The sequence below is a fragment of the Xyrauchen texanus genome, chromosome 27 (assembly GCF_025860055.1).
Source record: "Xyrauchen texanus isolate HMW12.3.18 chromosome 27, RBS_HiC_50CHRs, whole genome shotgun sequence".
NCBI classification, from domain to species: Eukaryota; Metazoa; Chordata; class Actinopteri; order Cypriniformes; family Catostomidae; genus Xyrauchen; species Xyrauchen texanus.
In genome coordinates this window covers 31,411,825-31,436,175 of record NC_068302.1, presented here as the reverse complement: position 1 = coordinate 31,436,175, position 24,351 = coordinate 31,411,825, and the positions used below count along the sequence as shown (strand labels likewise).

Here is a 24,351-nt window from a genome sequence, read left to right as displayed (position 1 = left end):
CTTGAAACCCTCCAAAAATCGGCCCTAATGACTTCCATTGTACGTACATACTTTTGGCTCCTTTGTAAACTGCATCATCTATTATGCATTATCTGCATTATCAAACTTTTAAAGTGGCACTATCTACTGTCACTGTATTAAAAATAAGATATTCATTAAAACACCTCCTTTTGACTTTTGCTTAAGAAAAAAAGTCATACAGGTTTGTAATAGCAGGAGGGTAAATTATGGCAGCATTTTTATTTTTGGGTGAAATATCCTTTTAAAAATTGACCTCTATGGGTGTTGCACAATGATATACACAGCACCTAAGCGAACAAGTGTTTTAGCATGGCAAAAAAAATTAGTACTGTTTCTAATTAGTACTAATTAGAAAAAAATTAGTACTGTTCCCCCCCCCCCCCGCCATGCACAAAACCTGAAGACAGCTTCGTCAATCTGATATATACAGTGTTCAGATATATTCATGGAGTCAGAGGTTTCATGGACGTTCTGGATATCAAGAGCTTGACAGAGATAATTATTTTTGCCTCAATGTAGACCATAATCATTGGTACCATCTCTACCACAATGAGGACTATTATTTTAGCATGTGATAATTAAATTGACGCCTCACCTAAAAGAGGGAGAGACGTTTTTAGAGTACATGGGCAGAACGACAGACTCAGTGGAGACAGACAACAGGTGTAGACAGACAGACAGAGGGGCAAGGTGATAGACATGTGTGGTTGTCTCACCTCCTGGATAGTTTTGCTGGCGGGGAAGTTGAGGCTGTAATCTCTCTGTGCTTCGCGGTGGCTAATGACAAGCAGGTAGTTCTGATTTGACGACCCTTGCTGGCCGCTGCTAAATGGCGGGAAGGACAGAAGGGGGAAAAACAGAAAGAGAGAAGAGCATTAGAGTTCAGCGGGGGACGAGCTGGGGCTTGTCTCTGTTTCCCCAGGGCCGCCTGGCTTAAACAAGCTTGTGCTACCCCACTGCTCTGCCCGAACCTTACTTTCATTCAACTTCAACATCCAGTGGGAAAGCAGGGTCGAGCCAGGGCCACAGTACATGGACCCATTTCCGGGTTTGGAACACTGAGGTAAACAACAGTGGGGTAAACTTAGTCTACAGCTCCAACAACAAAAGAAAAAACCCACTATTATGTTTCCAAGACTTTCCAAAATAGGAACAAAATAGAAAGAAATTAAGGCAATCAGAAGAGAGAAAGATGACAAATTTACTGTTACGCCCTTAATGTAACGTAAAGAATAATGTTCTACATTGGCACAAAAATATATACAAAGTTTACTAGATTTATGCTGATAAATAGGGCAGAAATGCATCATTTCAGGCTGTGAAAAGGGTCCAGTGAGCGGCAAATACTGTTGGTTGATAACTGTGCCCTATCAGAAACAACAGGGTCTTTCTCTAGGGGATTTTTACTGGCCTGGAAAGCCAAATTCCCTATTTGGCTGAATTCAAATTGAGACATTTCTTTTGTATTACTGGCGATATCTGCACACAAAAAAACATCAGCCCCTACGATCTCTAAAATATAGTTAAATAAATAGCCTTATTCTGTGATCATAAAATATTGCGATGAGTCCATCTGTTCAATCCCTGTCAGCGCAATAAATGTAACATGTACCACAGGACCATGCACTCATTTATGTTCGCTTCAGCTGTGGTCTAACCATACATAGTGTATGGTTAAAAAAATGATAAAACAAGATAAGTGACCTGGTCCATCATTTTGAGTCACTTTGACCCAGAAAACATTTTTAGTTTTATGTACTATAGTAAGAAGGAATGTCTTAGCTTATAATGGTAACACTGTACAATAAGGTCCCATTCGTTTACATTAGTTAATGCATTAGGTATCATGAACTAACAATGGACAAAATAATTTTTTACAGCATTTAATAATTTTGTTAATGTTAGTTCCTAAAAATACAATTGTTCATTCTTAGTTCATAGTGCAATAACTAATGTTAACATGTAACTTTTGAATTTAGAAATGTATTATATTGAAATTAACACAGACCAATATTAATAAATGCAGTTAAAGAATTGCCCATTATTATTTAATGTTAACTACTGTTGTTTATTATTGTTAACAAATGGAACCTTATTGTAAAGTGTTACCCTTATACTATATCATTATTATATTTCTACGCAAAACTGTTTTCTAGACAATAATTTACTGATATAATGATTTCAACAATTTCCTTATTACTTCAGTGCATAAAACTCAAAATGTTTTTGGGATGAAATGGAGCAGGTCGCATACATATTATATGATCTATCCAACCGATTCCTTCAAAGTAAATTAATCGTCATCATAACTGACCAGTGACCAATCAGAGAAATCATCCGGGCCGCTGCAGCTCTTTCCTAATTCTATGATACACCTCCACCATCATGGCCATCTGGAGTCACTCTTATCGATTGGGGCTAAGAGGTGTAAACGTCACACAAAAGGACAAGAAGGCTTGTGGTTCTCAAACACTCCACCATCAGCCATGGAGCACTGACCTAAGAGCAGGGTTTGAGATTCATGGGAGCCATGCTGACTAGTTTAGAGGAGAGAAGGCCTAGTCTTATGACAAACGATGGGGGTTAAGTAGCGCTTTAAGCAAACGCTCCGTCTGTGTGCGTGAATATGAATCAACAGCTTAGAGACGAAACTGCCAGCTAATCAGGGTTCGAACGAAAGCAGCCAGGAAGAAGAGAGTCTGGGAATTAATATGTAACGCACACATTAATTATGCAACCAGCGCCTTAATCTGAGGAGCTTTGGACAAGCTTATGTTAACAGAGGACCAAATTTACTGTAATGGCAGCTTATTTACATTGACTAAAACTGTGAAATCAATATGTAAATGTAATGTTTGTTGTAGCTAGCGATGAAGATTGAAACGGTGGCCTAGGAGAGGAGGATGCATATGTGATGCTGATGAGAGTGGAAAAACAAAGCTACAACAGATTCATGAATACAGTTTATGAAAGGGGGTGGGGTTAATTGGGGTGTTAAGACTGTCACCAAAAGCTAACGTTTAGAGACATTTTACATTCTGATACAATTCCTTTAGACTGAAAATGTGAATGACTACGTACAGGTAAGGGTGGGCAAAAATGTTGATTTAATGATTAATTACGATACTCTTTTGAATGCTCCGTTATAGATTCTTAAAATACCAACATCTTTTGCTAAATAAAAAAATGTGCTAAATAAAAATGCAGTTCAGTCAGTACTGTTCACAGCATTTGCACAGAGATTTTCAGTGAAGCAAAATTTTTACTGTAAATCTCAATTCTAATAGTAACCAAAATATTGCTACCTGAATTGATCATGAGAATTGGAATAGAATTCAGACCTCGGAATTCAAATGTAATCAAGCTATCAGTGGTGACATTCAGTTTTAAAAAAAAAGGGTAAACTATTCAGTTATTTGCAAAGAAGAAATAATACAACTATAAATAAACAGGTCAAAAGATCAGTGTTTGTATTTCAAAACAGATCATGTCCTTTCTCAGCAATAATTTTTGGAAATACGATACTTCACATATTAATCAAAAAAATATTACTAAATACATAAATATATCAATATAAAATACTGCAAAATATAATCTTAAATCAATCTATTTCCCAATTAAGATGTGAGCCAAGTTAAAAGTGAACTGATAAGTTATTTTCTCAGAGTTCAACTTGTTTTCTTCAGAGTTGAACTTTTCTCTCTGAAGATTAGGCCTAGTCTAGAGCATAAGGTTCATCTGTAGAAGCTTAACCAGGTTCAGCACTCTGTGGTCCTAACAGCACCTGGAGCTGACCCCCCCCTAAACTCACCCTAAATGCTTCTCCACACCACCGGAGGCCCCAGAAATAGAACATCACTGGCTGTTATAGACAGAAAATAAACCACTGTGTTAATAATGAACAGATTGGGTTCATTCAGAGAGAAGTCTGCAGACTTGGAACCTTGCAAAGAATGAGACTTTTTTTTTTAAAGTCCCCCCGACTCGTTCCGAGCAAATACAGGCATGAACACTCAAACACATGGTACCAATCTCTGTATATAATCTCGTTCAAATTCCAAATCTGTGTGTGTGTGAATTGGGTTTATAGCAAAAACGCTCCAGAATGTGACAAAAAAATGCCCCTAAAATTGAAAATGTGGTGGCAAAAAATGCCCCTGTAATTATTTTTATTTTGTGACATCTGATATATTTGTAAATAATGTATTTTAGGCCTAAGTATACACATTTTGGAATAAAATATGAGCTAATGTTGATTTTGTAGATGACTGTTAATTTTATAGATAACTATATTAAGAATGTTTTTATTATTATATTTAGTTCATCTAGTTACTCTAGAGTGTACATTTCAATTAATTAAATTGAAGTATATGACATAAAAGGATGACATATCATTTGGTTAGAAATCAATATGGCCTCAAAAGATAAAAAAATCAAATGAAATCTAGGGGGCAAACACTGACCCTTACATGGACATTATTATTTTTTTCTTCTTTTTTTATCCTCTTTTCTCCCAATTTGGAATGCCCAATTCCCACTACTTAGTAGGTGCCATTGTTACTCACATCAATCCGGGTGATGGAGGACAAGTCTCAGTTGCCTCCGCTTCTGAGACCGTCAATCCGCACGCCCCATTAAGTGCGAGGAACCACTAATCGCGGCCACAAAGAGGTTACCCCATGTGACTCTTACCCTCCCTAGCAGCTGGGACAATTTGGTTGCTTGGGAGACCTGGCTGGAATCACTCAGCACACCCTGTATACAAACTTGTGACTCCAGGGGTGGTAGTCAGCGTCAATACTCGCTGAGCTACCCAGGCCCCCAAAAATATGATTTTTAAACAATCACCAAAGTATATAAAACAAACATAACTTCCCCTTTTACCTCCTCATTATATTTTCCTCATATGCTGCTTATTCAAAATGCTTTTATTTTTTTCTTCTTCTCCTTGCTTTGCCTATTTTTATTTTACTAATTTAAGTACTAATTGCAGTAAATTTAAACTGTTTTTCCTTTCTGCCAAAACTAGCAGATTCCTCAGGCCCCAAAGTCTCACAGGAGACCAGATGCTGAAAATGAGATAAATACCAAATGCGCACCGACTCATTTGCTCATTTGTATTTGAAATAGCAGAAGTTCAAATTAAAATAACCTTAAACACACACATCTCCTGGAAGCAACAGAAATAGATGATTCGTTTTAAATTATTCATAAAGTTCAATTATTTATGCTGGAGATTAGGGGTTTGGATACCTCCATGAGAGAGAGAGTTTGAGAGTGAGAGAGAGCGAGAGAGATATGAGCTTGGCTCATCACTGGATTTCTGTAACTACCTTGGAAGGACAGTCTGTCTTGAAAGCTCAAAAGCCTGTGCCGTATTTGCATTCAGAACACAGGGAAGAAATTGAGGCAGGCAGCAGTGCAGTATGAGGATGGTTTTGATTAATATGTTTGGATATGTTGTGCTGAGGTATGCTTTGCAGTAATTGCCTACAGTGGCTTTTATTTGTTGAGTATCGTCCCATTGTTCACTGCCTGCGTCCAGGCCACAGGGAGACTCCACACTTTAATTTAAACTAAAATAGAAGCGGAGAGAGTCCATCTTAAATACAGAAGGTCCAAAAGTCTGAGACCACATTGAAAATCTGGGATTGAAAACCTAATTTGATGGTAAAACTAAATAAACAAAAATAAACAACAAGTATTTAAGATTCTGCACTATTTCTAGGTTACTCATAAAATGTAAGCAGATTGTGAGATTGAAAATTTTAACTCCTTCGGACAAAATGTTGCAGATTTTCCATGCTCAACTGAATATTCTAAAAACATGCTTAGATGACACAGAACATCAGGGTTGGCAAAAACATGTGAGGTCCATGCAAATTCGAGTGTATGCTGTGATAAAGGAAAAAGGATGACATCCAAATACAAAACATTTACAACTGCTTAGAATGTGGTACCTTAAATCAGATTTTAGAACCAGAGCAATTTTTTTACAAATAGCATTTATCATTTCACACACAAAAAAAGTATTTTGCATAAGGTTATATTTGATAAGAGTATCTACATTAGCAAATGTGTACTAACAATGAACAATACTTTTCCTGCTTTTATTCATCTTGGTTAGTGTTGATTTCAACATAAACTAATGAAAAAGTAATAGTTAAACAGATAGTTCACCCAAAGTAATAGTTAAACAGATAGTTCACCTAAAAATGAAACTTCTCATCATTTACTCAATCTCATGCCATCCCAGATGTGTATGACTTTATTCTGATGAACACAAAAAATAATTTTTTAGAAAATGCAAGTGAATGATGACCATCATTTTTATGCTCCAAAAAGCACATAAAATTAATCCATAAAACTCAGGTAAATACATAACTTTAGAAGCGATATGATATTTAAGACCTTTTTTAATATACATACTCCTTCCTGCCCAGAAGGTGGTGATATGCACGAAGAATGCACATCCCCAAAAACAAAAAGCAGCATGTAGAAATGAAAGTGGAGATTTATTGTAAAAAGAGAACTTAAATATTGATCCGTTCCTCACAACACCTAATATATCACTTCTGATGATATGGATTTAACCACTGGAGTCATATGGATTACTTTAATGCTGCCTTTATATGCTTTTTGGACCTTCAAAGTTCTGGCCACCATTCATTTGCATTGTATTGACCTACAGAACTGAAATATTCTTCTAAAAATCTTTGTGTGAAGCAGAAGAAAAAAGTCATAGACACCTGGGATTGGAGTAAATTATGAGAATATTTCCATTTTTGGGTGAACTATCCCTTTAACAGTAGTTAATGCATTACGAACTAAAATTAACAAAAAATATTGTTCATTGTTAGTTCATGATACCTAATACATTTACAAATGCTAGCAAACAGACCATTATTTTACAGTGTTGCCAAAATGTTCTTCATTTAACTTCCTAAATCACTCAGAAACACTGATACACCAATTGTATTCTCTCAAGATTTAAAATGTATTTACAGATGCCTTTACAAAAAGCAGATGAGACAACAGGATCAGCTGTAAGCAAAACTGCCCCTGTGAGAACACCAGTACAACAGGAGCAAGGTCTGCTGAGGAACACTTCACTCTCTCACTATGACAGTTATTTATAAAGGCAGCTAACAGCTTGTCTGCTCACCCTCCTGGAAGCCCTCTTCTCACTGCACCAGGAGAGGACAGGCAACAATGGGGTCACACCTAACTAACACCGGCCCTCTCTTTCTCTCCCCTACTTTGACTCCTCGAAAATAGTTTCCGGGAGATAATTAGAGCCCGCCACCGATGACAAGCTCTAGTAGGTGCTGAATATTAGATATTGTGCCATTTAGAGAGAGAGGTGACAAGGGTCTCAGTGGCACATCACCTGCCCGATTGGAAAAATAGAGAAGCTGTCAGAATCACTTTAATATCTGTAATCAGGACAAACCTCTGTGAATGTGGTACACAATACTGCCCTACAAAGGCAAAATGCAGAACTAACGGCAATACCGAAACAGAGAAAAACTTAAATCTGAAAACTATGGCATACTCTGCAAACTGTGGTGCAGACGGATGCTTTAAGTGCAGATAGCTTCGTTGCAATACTGTTTTCATGTCATAATGTGCCGCTCACATCCAGTGTAGACACTGAGTGGGTTGTTTATAGTTTCCAAGCAGCATTACATTTTACATTTACATTTTATGCATTTGGCAGACGCTTTTATCCAAAGCGACTTACAGAGCCCTTATTACAGGGACAATCCCCCCAGAGCAACCTGGAGTTAAGTGCCTTGCTCAAGGACACAATGGTGGTGGCTGTGGGGCTCGAACCAGTGTCCTTCTGATTACCAGATTACCAGTTATGTGCTTAGACCACTACACCACCACCACTCATTGCAACTATAGAACATAGAAATATAGTTAATATTAAAATGCAGTGCAGTATTACCTTTTCTTTATTCCATCCATCAAAATCCAAATAAAAAACAGAAAATAATAAAAATTAGATGAGCCCCTAACCTACCCTATATGTTTATGTGGCATGTCACAGTAATGTAGATCTTTGTTGCAATCTCCAAAAAGAAAGAAAGAGAAAAAAAATCAGACTGCAACTGGACCAAATGAAACGCAGACAATTGACAAGGTGCCAAATAACATTAGAAAAAAACTGGAAAAATAAAGTGTTAACATGTTTTGGAGGGTACTGTTATCACAATGTTAGTTTACAGCCCATTAAGCCCTTTGCTCAAATGTTTTCGCACTCTAGAGTACAGTGTCCACACAAACTGACAGAGATGCCAGTTTAAAGCCTGCCGTTCCACTGCATCATCATCACCTCCCGCAGGGCCTTACAGCAGTGCTAATCAACACACATAATTACACACAAACACATGCACATCAATATTACAAACTCAAGCAGCCCTTTCTATTGAAGTTATTTTAATTTATAACTTTTGAATCACACTGTCCCTGACTAAAATCTCTTGCTAATTTAAAAATGACTGATTGTGTGAAGATCAGCTACGTTTTCTTCTAACCATTGTCAATGCAATATAAATCACCTCTTGAGGAACATACCTGCTATGCGATTTTTTTTTTTATTAATGTACAGTGCGATCAAATGTCCAGAGATAACAGTAGTCAAAAAACCTCTATTTAGCCATGTTTCACTATAATTCATATAATCAGCATAACAATTAGAGTGAAAGGTTTAACTGAATACATTTCTTAGTATTAATATGTACCCCTCTTGCTTTAATGACAGCATGCACTGAAACTACCATGGTCTCCAGGAGTTTGTGCAAAACCTGACAATCCATGTTATGCCAGCATGAATTTAAAATGTTCAAAAGGCCATCTTGTGTGCTTCAATGGAAGCAAGGAAATCTGGCCTTTTGTACAAAAGAGTTATCAAGGTTGAATGTCACAAATTTGCTTACACTTGATTAGTTACCTAAAATTATTGCAGAATGATAAATATTTAATATTTTCTTTGTTTTAAATGTTTCAGAATACTCAAAGATTATTTCCAAATTAATACATTTTATCTATCTTTAATTAATCTATTCTATAAACATAAATAAGCACTTAAATACATGAACAAAGGGAAGCTGCCACTTGACCAAATTAATTGACAAAAGGATGATTATGGCTCATGGCACAGGCACAGTGGCAAAATGTGGACATACACCACCACCTAGTGGTGAGCCAGAATCTTCTCAACTCTGAGATTACATCATCAAGCTCATCTAAATGGGATTTTGTAGTAGTATTGAGAACTCTGACCATTAAAAACAGCTGATGCCCATATATTTGCAAGTGTCACAGAAACAGATATAGGCACCTTCGAAAGGTGTGTCTGCACCCTGTAATAAACACTGACTGTGCGAGTGCAGAAAACTGCTTTGGAGAAGAAAAAAATTATAATGTACTGAACTCATGTGGCCAGTTGGTGAAATTGCATCCAGACATACCTGCTCTGGCTGGTGCTGGCTGAAGGTGCAATATCAGGGGTGAGCACATACAGGCTGTTGTTCTTGGGCAGGTGTAAACTCCTAAGAACCATCTGAGAGAGAGAGAGTATCAGGGAAACATAAGATGTCACACATTTGTGAAGTTGCCAATTTACTAAATGTTCTAACATACAAAAGCATTCTAACTTACAAAAGCTACAGACTAACTTTTGAATAGATGTGACTTCATGAAAATACAATAGCTCACTAATAGTTTCTTAAATGCATTAACTGATGTGCACATATACAGCTTTAAATGTAAAAAATGTGCGTAAAAATTACCATTAGTCAAAAGTGTAAAAATTATTGTTCATTGTTAGTTCATGTTAACTAATATTAATAACTACAACATTGTAGTAAAGTGAAACTAAAATAATAAAAACTACAATTGATAATCATTAACGTTAACCAATAATTTTTCAAATTCACCAAATTTGTGAATTAGGTTGAATCTGAACACCACAAACTGACCAATGGCCAATAATGTGATTTCTGCTCTACTTACACTATCAGACACGTCTCCACTCTTCCAGCCTTTTAACTGCATTTTAGACACAGGAACCTGCAGCTCAGTCCCTAAAACCTGTTTAATTTCACCTGCAGAGAGATAGAGAAAAAGATAGATTAAAGGCTAACTGCAGTTTGATACATCACCACAAGAGGGGAGTACATATCTAGTTTAGTTATGGTGTGGGTACCAGTTTATTTCACACAGTGGTACTCCACTATAGCAAGCTCAGGAAACAAATTGACAATTTCTATTATTTGTAAAATGACACATTTAACAAACATTATCTTCTTCCATCAAACCTTTGTGCATGTTGGAATATGTGTACTAGTTATACTTAAAAGGATAGTTCACCCAAAAATGAAAAAGAAAATTCTTCATTTACTCACCATTTCTTCTGCTGAACACAAAGATTTTATAAGAATATCTCAGCCATGTAGTTCCTTTCAAAGCAGGTGAATGGTGGCCAGAACTTTGAAGCTCCAAAAATCACAAAGGCAGCATAAAAGTAATCCATACAACTTCTAAAGCGACACAATCGCTTTGGGTGAGAAACAGATCAATATTTAAATCCTTTTTTACTTTAAATCCCCACTTTAATTTTCACTTTTAGAATGTGAAATTGGAGATTTATGGTACAAAGGATGTAAATATTGAACTTTTTCTCACGCACACCTACTATATCACTTCTAAAGACAGATTTATCAACTGGAGATATATGGATTAGTTTTATGCAGCCTTTATGTGATTTATGGAGCTTCAAAGTTTTGAAGCCACCATTCACCTTGCATTGAATTGACCTACAGAGCTGAAACCTTCTTCTAAAAATCTTCATTTGTGATCTGCAGAAGAAAGAAAGTCATACACATCTTGGACGGCATTAGGGCAAGTGAATGATGAGAGAATTTTCAATTTTGGGAGAACTAACCCTTTAATAAAGTAAAGAAAGGCATCATTCTGTTGGGGCTTCGTTCAGGAGTGGGTTTGGTTATTAGCAATAATTATTTAAATTATTAAAATCATTAGAACATTGATTAGAATAAACATTAGCTTATTAATCTTTCAAATCAACAATTATCAAAGATAATTATTATAATCAATAGAACACAGATTAGAATCAACATTATTTGATTAATCCCTCAAATCAAGAACATCAAAGAAAATTACTTTTAAAATCAATAGAACATTGATTAGAATCAACATTAGCTTATTAATCCTTCAAATCAGCATTCATCAAAGATAACTATCAATAATCAAAATCAATAGAATATTAACAAGTATTAATATTGCCGGGGCACCACCCTGGAATCGGGGACGAAAACCAGCCAGTATAGCAGTCTCAATATAGGATTGTTCTATTTGGAAAGTCGATATCCGGAGAGCTTCGACATTCAAAATTTAAATAATGAAGGCTTGAATCCAAGAACTGACATCCCCTGCCAGCCAAAGTTCAGGTACGTAAGTTACTCTCAGGTGTAGCGAGGCTGTGAATACTGTTGCTGGAAACAAGACTTAGGAGGAATCTCTGGGTTTTATACTCTCTATGACATCATGGTTGAGGGACGCGTTCTGTAGTGCACTTCATCCAATAGGAGTCTGAATCATTCAGAATTTCACACCTAGGTGTAATGTGAGCAAGGCTTGATTGGATCTACAGTCTGTTTGGACTCCTTTTGTTTGATTTTGGCGGCTGATTCTGTGTGATCAGGCTTTGAGTGTTCCTACAGGCCTCGGTCAGGCTTTATGACGGTGTGTAGGCCTGACTTTGTATCCTATCTGAACACACGAGGCCCAACCATTCTTAGTGCATCAGAAGTATGTTTTAGTGCACCAAACACTTAAAGATTCTGAGTACTCCTAAATTATGTCGGTATGCTCAACGACAATCAATCCTTTTTCACTGAATTTGTGTGGCTTACTAAGAGAGTGCCAAACACCCCAGCAGCACAGATCTCTTCCTGTTGACTTCACTGTGACATAAGATTCTGCTTTCATTCATAGAAATTGAGAGACAACATGTGGTTCAGTGGCATGTGTCATACCAAGAATCAAAGCTCATATCTAAATCTACCAAGAAAAGCCTTGTTTTGTTTTCGGTTTGAGATAGATATGGGCTGTCACTCCAACAATTTCTTAGAAAAAATAAAAAAAAAAGTTAATAATATCAAACCGAATGTTTATCATGGCCTATTTGACAACAGACCAAACAGATTTGAGAAGCGAGTCAGCATTGTGGGTAACAGTTGCACGAGCCATCCTTCTAGATGCTCTACAGCTCAAAGTGGCATGTGCTTCTTAGAACAAATCTGTTATGATCATGTATGTATACATGAAGGGCCAAAAATCTAAATTGATTGAGGGCAGTGGGCCAAAAGTAAACGTTGCATATATACAACTATATTATTATATATTATTTATATAATTATTAATTTATAATTTACAATTAATTATTTATTTAATTTATTATTTTAATTAAATAATAATAATACCACAAAACACAGAATAGATCAAGTGTCCTATACTTGAACAATGCACATTAGTGATTTCAATATAATTTGTATGTATGTTGTGTCCCTTTCTCATTTGTATATTACTTTAGATAAAATGTCAGCTAATTTACTAAATTTAAATTCTATTAAAACATGGTTACTATCTCTTTAAGAACAGCGCATCTCCTTGCATGGAACACACGGTTTTGGAAAGCTTTTACTTTTTGGTAGTTTTGGAAAGATGAATATACAATGGCATGACGTAACACTATCAAGTAGGGTTTTGTTTTGTGACAAAGAAGATATTAAAGATATTTCTTATCATAGACCTAGGCTACACATTGTTCTGGATTTCACTCAGTATTACCATTTATTGGGACTGCCAAATGTAATAGGATTATTTAATAAAAAAATGCTGTCAAATATTTTTGCATTAGTTAATGCATTTCGCATACTTTACTTTTATTTGACATTAAAACAAAAATTTTAATTGTACTTTTTATTCTTTTCTTAAAGAACAAATACATTATGAAAGGAAATAAAAGCTACGAAGCACATTTCTACAAATTAAAAAATTGAGATCCTGCCGAGGGGGCCAGGGTAGCTAAGTGAGTATTGACGCTGACTACCACCCCTGGAGTCACAAGTTCGAATCCAGGGCATGCTGAGTGACTCCAGCCAGGTCTCCTAAGCAACCAAATTGGCCCGGTTGCTAGGGAAAGTAGAGTCACATGGGGTAACCTACTCGTGGTCGCTATAATGTGGTTCTTGCTCTCGGATTGACAGTCTCAGATGTGGAGGCAACTGAGATTCGTCCTCCGACACCCAGATTGATTCACTACACCACCACGATGACGACAAATTGGAGAGAAATGGGGAGAAGAAGAAAAACTGCCGAAATATGGCATTGCATCTTATGGTTATTATGTTTTTAGGCAGATAGTTGCAAGTAAACGAGATATCCTCATGTTTGACAAACGAATTACAGTATGATGCACACAGATGTTATACACACCCCAAAATGGGTTTTAGTTAGAAAAAGATGATGAATTATGAAGAATTTGTTTACAGCATTGCCATTTTTGTCTAGCTGGCAGGGCAGAAAAGGGATTTTTGTCTGTTCACTTGTAGTGCTTGTCGCAATGTTGTATTGAAATGCTCCCTGCCAAACTTTATCAAACCCGCATCTCAGGTGCACTTCAGTGGTTAAGTTCACATGGATATGAAATGCTGAACAACGAATAATGTGCGTTCAAGCCATATTTCATTTCAGATGACTTGTAACAGTCTTAGCTGTTACCCTTGTATTTTTGTATCATACTCATCACTAGGAGGCGCTTCTAATAGGAAAATCTAATAAGATATTTTTTAGCAGCATTAAGTTCAAAACTGGCAGGCCCCTCCTGTTATTCATATGCGTGCCGCTATTGTGTCCGGTGGTTATAGACTGTACGCACTGTTCCACGAGTCCACCTAATTACCTGTAATTTTTTGACACTGCTTCAGTTCCAGCTCCGTTTTAAACCAACTAGGTTCTGTCTGGCTGTATTGAATCCCCACCTCCAACTTGAGCTGGCCAATCATAGTGAAGATTTTGGGTTGGCATCTGGGATGGCCAATGGAGCAAACTTTCCGACAGCACTTATTTAAAGGTCATTGAAGCCTCTCTCTTATACTCTCTAATTTTCAAATAAGCTATAGTTTTTGTAATGCAAAAATAAAACAAAAAAGGTTCAAACAAAAAGATTAATTAAAAACGAAGAGCTGCATCAATGCCATATATATATATTTTTTTTATCTATGGCAAGGCGGGCCAAATCAAAGGTCATCACGGGCCAACTTTGTACCGCAGGCCCTAGTTTGGGCACCTCTGATGTAGAATATGCATGTTTCTGCAGCTGAAATTGTGAAACTGTGAGGTGTGTGTGGAACTTAGTGGTTATAACCAAGGAATTCATCACTATTAATATTAGGGGTGTGACGATACACTTGGCTCACGAGACAAGACGATACACGACACTGGGTTCACGAGAATGAGACGATATTTTAACACTATATATATATGACTGGTTTTTTATTCGACTTAGGGATGGGATGGCTGATACCACTATTTTCTTTTCGATCTGATACCAAGTACTTTTAGGCCAGTATTTTTACGAATTCTTAGGATAAAATTAGTAACTTAAATTATTACTTAAATTTTTTATATATTTATAGGCTTCAGTGGAAAATTATTAGGCTGCTTTGTTTTCCTTTTAAAAATTAGTTAGTATAAGCCACATATAAAACCTCAAAATTAACCATAGATATTATTATATGGCTACTATTACTAAAACCAGTTTACAATACGGATACTACAGTAATGCTAGAGCAAAACCATGGTTAATTGTATCAAAACCTTGGTTACTGCCAAAATAAATAAATAAACATTTATAAAAACAAGAATGTCACTTCAGTTCTTCTTTCTGAGTATGAATTATCATATGCAGTAAAAGAAGGCATGTAATATGCCAGCAATGTAAAGGGTTCTGCCACAAACTCAACTGACTGGCTTCTCTCCTGTATGATTTCACATGAGTCTCTTCAGACCTGGTGGATTTTAGTTGAGAGCTGTGGTGGTTCTGTAGGCGTCTTTGCATAGTGCTTGTGTTAGCCGTGGTATACGGCACTATTTTCTTACAGTACTTGCATATTGTTTGTGTCTTCTCACATTCTCTGCCGTTTATTGTTTCCACCGTGTACCCAAAATGTTGCCACACAAATGATTTAAATTTGGCGGGGGCATCTTCTATCCTAATTTCACCCTCAAATTCCGTCATGTGTATATCACGAGACAGCTTTTCACCTCGACGAGAAATATCGCCACGTTGTAATATCACAAGTATATTGAATATTGAATATAATATTATTAATATTGCTTAGCACTCATACTTAGGGTTAGGGATTTGAACAACCCACTAAGCCTTAACTGTTTAACTTTGGCATGTAACATCTGCATCTTCTGTGTACAGAATTCTCTATGTTTGTTCTCATAATGGAGAGGAGCACAGAATAAGCGCTAGGCGGAGTTAAGATATACGCTATTGGCGTTGATACGGAAATTGTGTATTCAGTGAATGAGTGTAGCGCCATACTGTTGCATCAGCCATTCTGACTGGAAGATTCTCTGGATTGCTTGTGTTTTAGGGACATTGTATGAGTAACAGACAAAACACCTTACATATGTCCTTCTTACATATGCATCCTCATATGTCAACATCAGAGCAATCATTAAAGGAATATATTATCTATCAATACTGAGTTTTCTAACAGGAACTCTGTGGCGGTCAGTGCATACCAATCCGGTAATTCAAACCTAATTTGGAACATTCTGTGCTACAAACATGATACTTCAAATCATGTGGCTTGTTGAAGAGTGGTGTGTAATTACTTTTCTATGCATTAGTAGTTATGACCTACTACTTTCACCAGGCAGATGATAAAATGCAGGGATGTAGATTCCCCCACCATCAAAACAAGCAAGTACAACCCATGTGTGTGTGTGTGTGTGTGTGTTCACCGACTGTGCTGCCTTCATCCAGTACCACCTCTACGGAGCGCTGCCTATACTCCACGTGGAAGTTGAGCATCCGCGGCTGCCGCTCCACGATGTGCCGAGAGGGCAAGACGGGGCAGAAGGCAGGGCTGGAGGAGGACGGGGGTGAGGAAGATGATGATGCTGATGAAGGTGGGACTGAAGGTGTAGGTGCTGTGGCTTCAGGTTCACTGTGGGGCCCGTAGGGGCCAGTCTGAGATGCTTCACTGGTAAAATTACTGCAGAGGACAAAAAATAGGAGGAATTTAGGTTTAATTTGGATATCCTCAACCAGAGGACTTTAAATAACTGTTTGAGCACTACATACAAGGATGAGTGGCTCATCTTTACAACTGACTTTTATATTTATATTTTTAATAAAGCAAATTATTAAAAAGTGGGATATTGTGAGAGAGTTAGGACCTAGGATGCATTAAATAAAACATTAGAAATAGAACAAATGAAATCACTTGTTTTTTGCAACGCTATTCACCTCTGAGAACACTACAGTGCCAGAAATGAGGTTTTCTGCACTTGAAGTATACAATCGAATGTGATGAGATAAAGGTCTGGGTTCCATGAAATAATAAAAAGACAGCATGTCTTTCTATTGCATTGTGTTACATTACAGTGTGTCCAGTATAGTCTAATTCACCAACAAATGACTGATAGTGACAGTTCTTTTAATGAATCGGACAAGAAGACTCACTGAACATAACTTATCTTGCAAGTAACACTGAATCTAATCTAACTTGCGTGTAAATTTACCTGTATAAAAATATAACATTGTCTTCAATACTGGTCATTTAAAACCCATTTCAGTTTTCTCCTGCCTCTCTGTATGTACTCTATAATCTATTTTAAATAGCTGTGCTATTAGAAGCCTTTTACACTTTATGTTCAGTTTATCTGAATATTGTAAATGGAAACTAACAGCCAATTAGAAAACTTCACTAATGACTTGAAAAAAGTAGGGTGGAGAGAGAAAGATAAAGCAAAAAATGAAAAGAAAAAAAACCTCATGTTCCTCCTCTGCACCACTCCACGTGATCCACAATACAGGCAGTGCTGAAATCCAAACAATATCGGAGTCAATGTAAACAGCCTTTACTGGCATAATAATAGGGGCTGGGCCCAACAGACGCTCGATTGTCCATCTTAGAGAAAATCGGCCCTTTTTGCCCTGCTGAGGCAGAGGACACAAAACGGCTTTTTCTAGCACTTGCTCTCTCTGTCTCCCTCTCAGCGGCTGATGGCTGAATTCCCCCGTGCCCCCATGTTTCCCTGTGGTAGTAAATAATGTCTTTTCTCTGAGCACTGGCGGGACAAAGGCTCCTCTCTTCTCCTCTAGGGTCAGCACATATCGCTGTAAGAGCAGGAGCTGGGGGCCAGGCAGAGCACACAATGCCTGACTTTATACCAACTTATTACAATACCAAAAGGTTAAAGACGTTAGGCACTGGAGGCATTCAGAAACTCGTTAAGACACAAAAAGAAAACCCAAACACTGGATAAATTAAAGAAATGTCTAAAAAAAACTAATACACACACACATTCACTGCTCCACCCTCAACGTCAGCTATAGGAGGACACAGCCATAACATTTTTATAAAATACAGAAAAGGTGCAAAATATAACAGACAGAAATGATTTAAAAGAAACTATTTAATTCCCCTTAAATAGTAAAAATCTCTTCAAAAGATTGAATTGGATTGTATCATGTAAATTGCACATGCAGCCAACCAACTCAAACTTAAGGCAAATTAAAAATTCCTTGCCTTCATAATAAAGACTTTAATGAAAAAGCACAAAATCGAAAGAGGTCAATGAAGTGTATTTTACATCAAATTCTTGTAACCCGTTTGATAAGATATTAAATCACAAACTTATACTACAAAAGTATTTGACATAAATGGTGGCTTATCTGGACAAATCTTGTTAAAGTTGATTTGAGAGCTTTTCTGATGTTAAAATACTCCTGTGCTGGTGCAATATGCAGAGATAACTATGAGCCTTTCGTAGGTTGATTTGTAAAAAAGTGTAAACCCTCTGGCACTTTTAAAACATTGCTCTATTTATTTAACTAGCCTGAACAGCCCAAAATTACAACATTGGCTTAGACAATTGTCATTTTGGTTTGTCCAACCAATCGAAGATGTGTTTGAAATAACTCGCTAGTGGTAGAGAAATGACAATTCACCTTTAATTGATATGTGCTTAAAGAAACTCATCAGAAAATAATTATTTCTGAAACAAAAGAGAAACACATGAAATTTTCATTCAGAAGTTATAAGAATATGAGAAAGAAAAAAAAAAGGAACAACTGATAACCCTTCACACTGCAGAGTTTCAGGTGACAAAGCAGAGACGGTTTAATGAAATGCAAATCTGGGGATAGTTCACCCAAAAATTCTCTCATCATTTACTCATCATCATGCCATCCAAGATTTGTATGACTAAAAAAATTTAAAAATAAAGGCATCATGAAAGTCATCAATAAGACTCCAGCGGTTTAATCTATGTCATCAGAACTGATATGATAGGTGTGGGTGAGAAACAGATCAATATTTAAATCCTTTTTTACAATTAATTCTACTCCCTGCTCATTAGATGGAAATATGCACGAAGAATTAGAAAACCGAAAAACAAAAGAAGAATGTGAAAATAAAAGTGGACATTTAGATGCTGCATTTAGTGCTGCCTTAAAATGCTTTTTGGACCTTCGAAGTTTTGGCCACCATTCACTGCCCACTGAGATTTTTTCTAAAAATCTTTGTGTTCAGCAGAAGAAAGTCATACACATCTGGAGTTGCATGGGGTGAGTAAATGATGAGATAATTTACATTTTTAGGTGAGCTAACCCTTTAAGTTCATGCAGTGTTCATCCCACCATAAAGGGATAGATCACACAAAAATATAAATTGTCATCATTTATTCACTCTCATGTTATTTCAAACCCATATGAGCATATGACTTTCCTTCTTCCGTGGAACACAAAAGGAGATGTTAAAGCAGAATGGTATGGACTGATTGCCTTAGTCACCATTCACTTTCATTCAATGGAACAAATTATCCTCATGTTCCACTGAAGAAAGAAACTTACGTGGGACCGACGTGATGGTAAATAAATGATGAGAGAACTTTCATTTGCTTTGGTGAACCATCCCTTTCAAATTCTTCAAAAATGTGACAACATCAAGTTTATTCACAGATCTAGTAATTCTTTCTTCTGCTGTTATGTGGGACAAAGGTTGATGCACATCTTTCAAGAGCAGAGCTGGAAAAACAAAGTCCCACAGCCTGGAGCATCTTCAACCCATTAAAAAAAATCCTGTGATCTGTACACAGTCTTCAACCGCTAGTCTCTTCTTTTTTTCTCCCCTCTCTCTAAACTGGCATTCAGTTAACGGTTATACCACTGTGTGCATCTAGATGGCAGTCTACACACACGCTTTGATTTGGCAGCAGAACATGGGTCTCCTGCCGGCCGGCCGCCCCCCCCCCAAGCAGAGATCCAGCTGGCGATGGTCGACTCAATGGGGGCACTTGAGTGAACCATGCCATCCTAAAGCCTGCAGTATGGTGCCAGCCATCTAGTGAATGCACATGCTGGAAGTCGCCATGTCAGGCTCCATTCATAATTACGTGCTTTTGAGAAAAACATGTCCTTATGTCCAAGCCCTTACATTCACACACCCTTTAAATAAACCGTCACACAGAGCGCACTCAGTCGGAATATATTTGTTCTTAAGACTCCATAGCATTCACGAGCACTGACCGTTGAGGAAGGAGAAATGGACGGTGGACACAATGAGTGTTCACAAATGCCTTTTGTCACCCAAAGTTTCAATTCCTGTTTTTGGGTTCGATTTTGTTATTTTTTTGGTTGTTGTGTGCACACGTTTCTGTCCAATTTCTCTCTCTTTCAGGCCAGGGCGATAGTGGAAAAGCACCATACAGCTAAATGAGTAGTGTAACGCTTTACAAACTCTCCCAGAGAGACAGACACACAACAAGAACAGTTTGTTGCATTTTCAATTGTGGGTGTCAACGGTTTAGTGCCTAACGCTGTGCCAAGGTGGTTGGCCCCTCTATATACAGCCACAACCCAGTGAAGAGCAAAGAACAATGAAAGCTGTCAACTACGTTTCTCACCCTTAATGCATCTGCATTAGCTGGCAGAATTTAATTGGTGGATGGAATGCTGAAAAGCTTTACATTCAGCCTAAATACTCAGAATGAATGACTTCACGATAATCCAAGGCATACCAAACTAAAGGACACTAGAAAAAGCTTGCATGTAGGAAACAGTGGTGTGCTTCTAAGCAACCCCATCTCTGATCATATGATATTATCATTTACTCAGCCTCATGATGTTAGATGTTAGGAAAAATGTTCAGCCTCAGTCACCATTCCCTTTCATTGTATGGAGAAAAAAAAGGTCAAATGAAAGTGAATGGAGACTGAACAAAACACTTTTGTGCTTCATGGAGAAAAGTTACATGGGTTTGAAACAATATGTGGTTGAGAAAATTTTTTTGGTGAACTATCCCTTTAAACAATATTTTGGGGGAACTACTTCTGCACTGAAATGTGGCCAGCAGCGAAGAGCCCACGGTTGGCTACATCTGTGCTTCTGAGTCCTATATAAAACTTCCAACTTCGTTGGTTGTTCCCCTCCATTAACAAGGTTATCAAGCAACCGCTATGAAAACCCCCGCAATAAACTTGATTGTTTGATTTCCTGTTACTCTGGTGTTGAAATGGCACGAAGGGGGTAATTGCTGGTTTGCAGACTTCCAGAGGGAAACGAGATGACAGCCCTCTCTGCATTGCTATTTCACCGCAATTATTTCCTGCAACAAACTTTGCACTTTCTTTTCCCCCCTCTCTTGTTTTTTTTTTTTGTTTGTTTTTTTCATTCACACTGACAAAAAAAGGGCCATGGTTTCTGGATGTTGTACCATAGTGATGTAATTTTCTTTGGACAAGTAACAGATACATAATACCATAAATATATACATAAATACAGTTCATTCAGAAAGTATTCAAACCCCTTAATTTTTTTTCACATTTTCTTATCTTACAGCCTTATACTAAACTGCTTAAAATTATTTCCACATCAATATACACTCCACACCCCATAATGACAAAGCAAAAAAAGTATTTTTTTATAACTTTGCAAATGTATAAAAAAAAAAAACTGAAAAAAACATCAAATTGACATAAGTATTCAGACCCTTTTCTATGACACTTGAAATTTAGCTCAGGTGCATCCCATTTCTCTGGATCATATTTGAGATGTTTTTACACTTTGATTGGAGCGCACCTGAGACCTGAAAATGATATGCATTTTCAGGTCTCAAAGCTGAAACTGCATATCAGAGCATAAACTAAGCCATGGGGTCAAAGTATCTGCCTGCAGAGCTAAGAGGCAGGATTGTGTCGAGCCACAGATCTGGGGAAGGCTACAAAAAATATTTGGCTGCATTGAAGGTTCCCAAGAGCACAGTGGCCTCCATAATTCTTAAATGGAAGTTTGGAACAACCAGGACTCTTCCTAGAGCTGACTACCCATTCAAACAGAGCAATCAGGGGAGAAGATCCTTGGTAAGAGAGGTGAACAAGAACCGAATGGTCACTCTGGTTGAGCTCCAGAGATCATGTGTGGAGATGGGAGAAACCTGCAGAAGGACAACCATCACTGCAACACTCCACCGATCTGGGCTTTATGGCAGAATGGCCAGACAGAAGCCTCTCTTCAGTACATAACACATAAAACAATCATCTAAAAGACTCGCAGACTGTGAGAAACAGGATTCTCTGGTCTGATGAAACGAAGATTGAACTGGCCTCAATTCCAAGCGTCATGACTGGAGGAAACCAGGCACCGCTCATCACCTGCGTAATACCATCCCAACGGTGAAGCATGGTGGTGGTAGCTTCGTGCTATATGGGTGTTTTTCAGCAGCAGGGACTGGGGGACTGGTCAGGGTTGAAGGAAACTAAACGCAGCAAAATACAGAGATATCCTTAATGAAAACCTGGTCCGGAGACATGGTAAAGGCTCTAACCAAAGACCCTATGAGCCGGGATACACTGTGCTCTGACATTTTCCCCTCGATTCCTTAACATCCAGGAAACCAGCAGCTGCCACAGCTGGACCTCATTACAGCTTAGAGACGAATGCCCTTTTGAGAGGAGGCCAGTCTCATTTTACATCAGCATAAAAACAGTAACCATCTCGTTTGGCAGCAGACCAATCAAATTCAGCCTGGTCTTGATTCAGGTAATGTGTTGTCTTCAGAGTTTAGCTGCACAGATTCACATTCTGAGTACTGACTATTGACTAACTACAAGTCAGTGATAATTTTGGGAACAGAAACCTTGAATAGATGTTTTTAGGTTCATAAGAATCAATACATAACCTCCATACCTTTGCAAGATCCCATTTTCTTGTGGTATCACTCCATTGATGGCTGCCTAGAGAGACAGAATGAACAAACACATATGTAAACGACATATAACTAGAGCATATATCATTGGTCACTTCAATAATTACTAACTGGGCATATCATGTTATATTAATAAGTTAATATCACATATAAAAATGAGAAGTTAGCAGGTAGTTGACGCATAATGTGTCCATGGACTTTTTTTCTTTCATTTTTTTTTTTTTAATCAACATCAAGATTTTAAGTTATTTGAATGCATTAAGGAAACTATATTTTAGGTCCTGTAAGTGGTCATTTTAATAATCTTTTTTGCAGTTCACTTAAATAGTCCTGTAGTGTGACAAATGTTTTTTTTATATATTCCATGTAATATCTCAATGAAATAGAGGTAGGCCTAATAAAACTGTATAATATTTTACAGAAGAATTGCGAAGATGCTTTTTAAAAAAAAAGTGCCTTAGATGAAGTATATATAGCATGTCTCACTGATTAACACAGCTGTTGAAATGGCAAAAATGCAATGAAAGTAAATGGTGACTGGTGAACTTTTGTGTTTCACAGAAGAAAAGCAAGCCATATGGGTTTAGAATATTAGGCTGAGTAAATGATAGCAGAATTTTCATTTGAGGTGAGACTATCCCTATAACACATTAAGGGCCATCTGCCTTGAAATACTGAGCACATCCTACACCTCATGAAAGATTTGCTCAGGTGCAGTGCGGTGTTTGTGTGATCAAGTGTATGATACACATCCTAGCTCAGAGTGAGTTCAGCATGGGGCATTCAAAACACTAGCTGGCTGTCCCGTCTCGTCATAAAGGGGATTTTTTTTTACTCCATCAACAACGCAACCCTGAGAAGAAAGAACGAGTCATTACATTCACAGGTGCACTTAACCACGCAGTGGGCTATGCTTTCTTTGAATGGCTGCCAGCATACAACCACCTTCCTGCTAAATATAGTAAAACAGGCTGCTTTTAAGATAAAGAGTGACTTTGTGAAGGGAAATTTGTCTGCAAAACCACAATTTCTTGACTCACTTTGAAACAGTTTCTTTAGATCTGTCCTGACACTGCATTCTTTCTACCGCCATTACAGTCTGAGAAGGTTTGATAGCAGTATATAATAGCAGACTTTTAAGGTGAGCACAGGTCATATGGTTCACTCATGCAAATTAACACTAAGGAAACTGCCAGGACACTCCCCCTTTTACCTTAAACCAACCAAAACACAGCTCTACCAGAGTCTGCCTTAGTGGTGCGGCACCTGTCACAGTGGAATACTGTTTTATGCTGCAAGAGGTGAAATGTTTGTGTGACGGCATACAAGAAGTGAAATGCCACACTATAAATCTCCAGCTTTATAGACAAGATTAAATCAAATCCAGTTCCCACACTATGTTGTCAAGGGAAGGATGGGCTCTTCCAACAACAACAACATCAAAAATAGGACCTTTTAGACTCATCTAAATGAACTGTTTGTGATAGATAAGAAGACAGGCTGTAAAAAAGAGTGGGTGTCTGCTAAATGGATTACAGGAGACATTATTTTCTGTTAGAATAAAATTATCTATTGAAATGGACACTGTATTAACTCTGCACAGGAGGAGCAACTAACTAATCAATATTTCTTCACTAGGGGTGAATCATTCCTGTAAAGAAACAGAATCATACATTTTACCACCCAATTCGGTACAAACTGTAAAAGTGTAATTGTAACAACGCCTCTGACTATAAATATTAAATGTGAATGGTGAATTTATGGTGTCAATTTTCAACAGTAATTA

At 37.4% G+C, this 24,351-nt stretch overlaps 1 protein-coding gene across 2 annotated transcripts in view; it reads right to left on the bottom strand.

Moving 5' to 3' along the window:
- LOC127620993 (FAS-associated factor 1-like) overlaps window positions 1-24,351 on the bottom strand; it is a 101,723-nt gene that overhangs the window by 64,022 nt on the left and 13,350 nt on the right. Inside the window, exons 3-7 of one of the 2 annotated variants that reach the window (XM_052094386.1) lie at window positions 22,547-22,593; window positions 16,096-16,349; window positions 10,045-10,136; window positions 9,501-9,592; window positions 738-846 (exon numbers count right to left, since the gene is read on the bottom strand). In XM_052094386.1, coding sequence (XP_051950346.1) covers window positions 738-846; window positions 9,501-9,592; window positions 10,045-10,136; window positions 16,096-16,349; window positions 22,547-22,593 — 594 coding nt within the window. The remainder of the gene's footprint in view (window positions 1-737; window positions 847-9,500; window positions 9,593-10,044; window positions 10,137-16,095; window positions 16,350-22,546; window positions 22,594-24,351) is intronic. The other variant, XM_052094387.1, reaches the window with a different exon arrangement.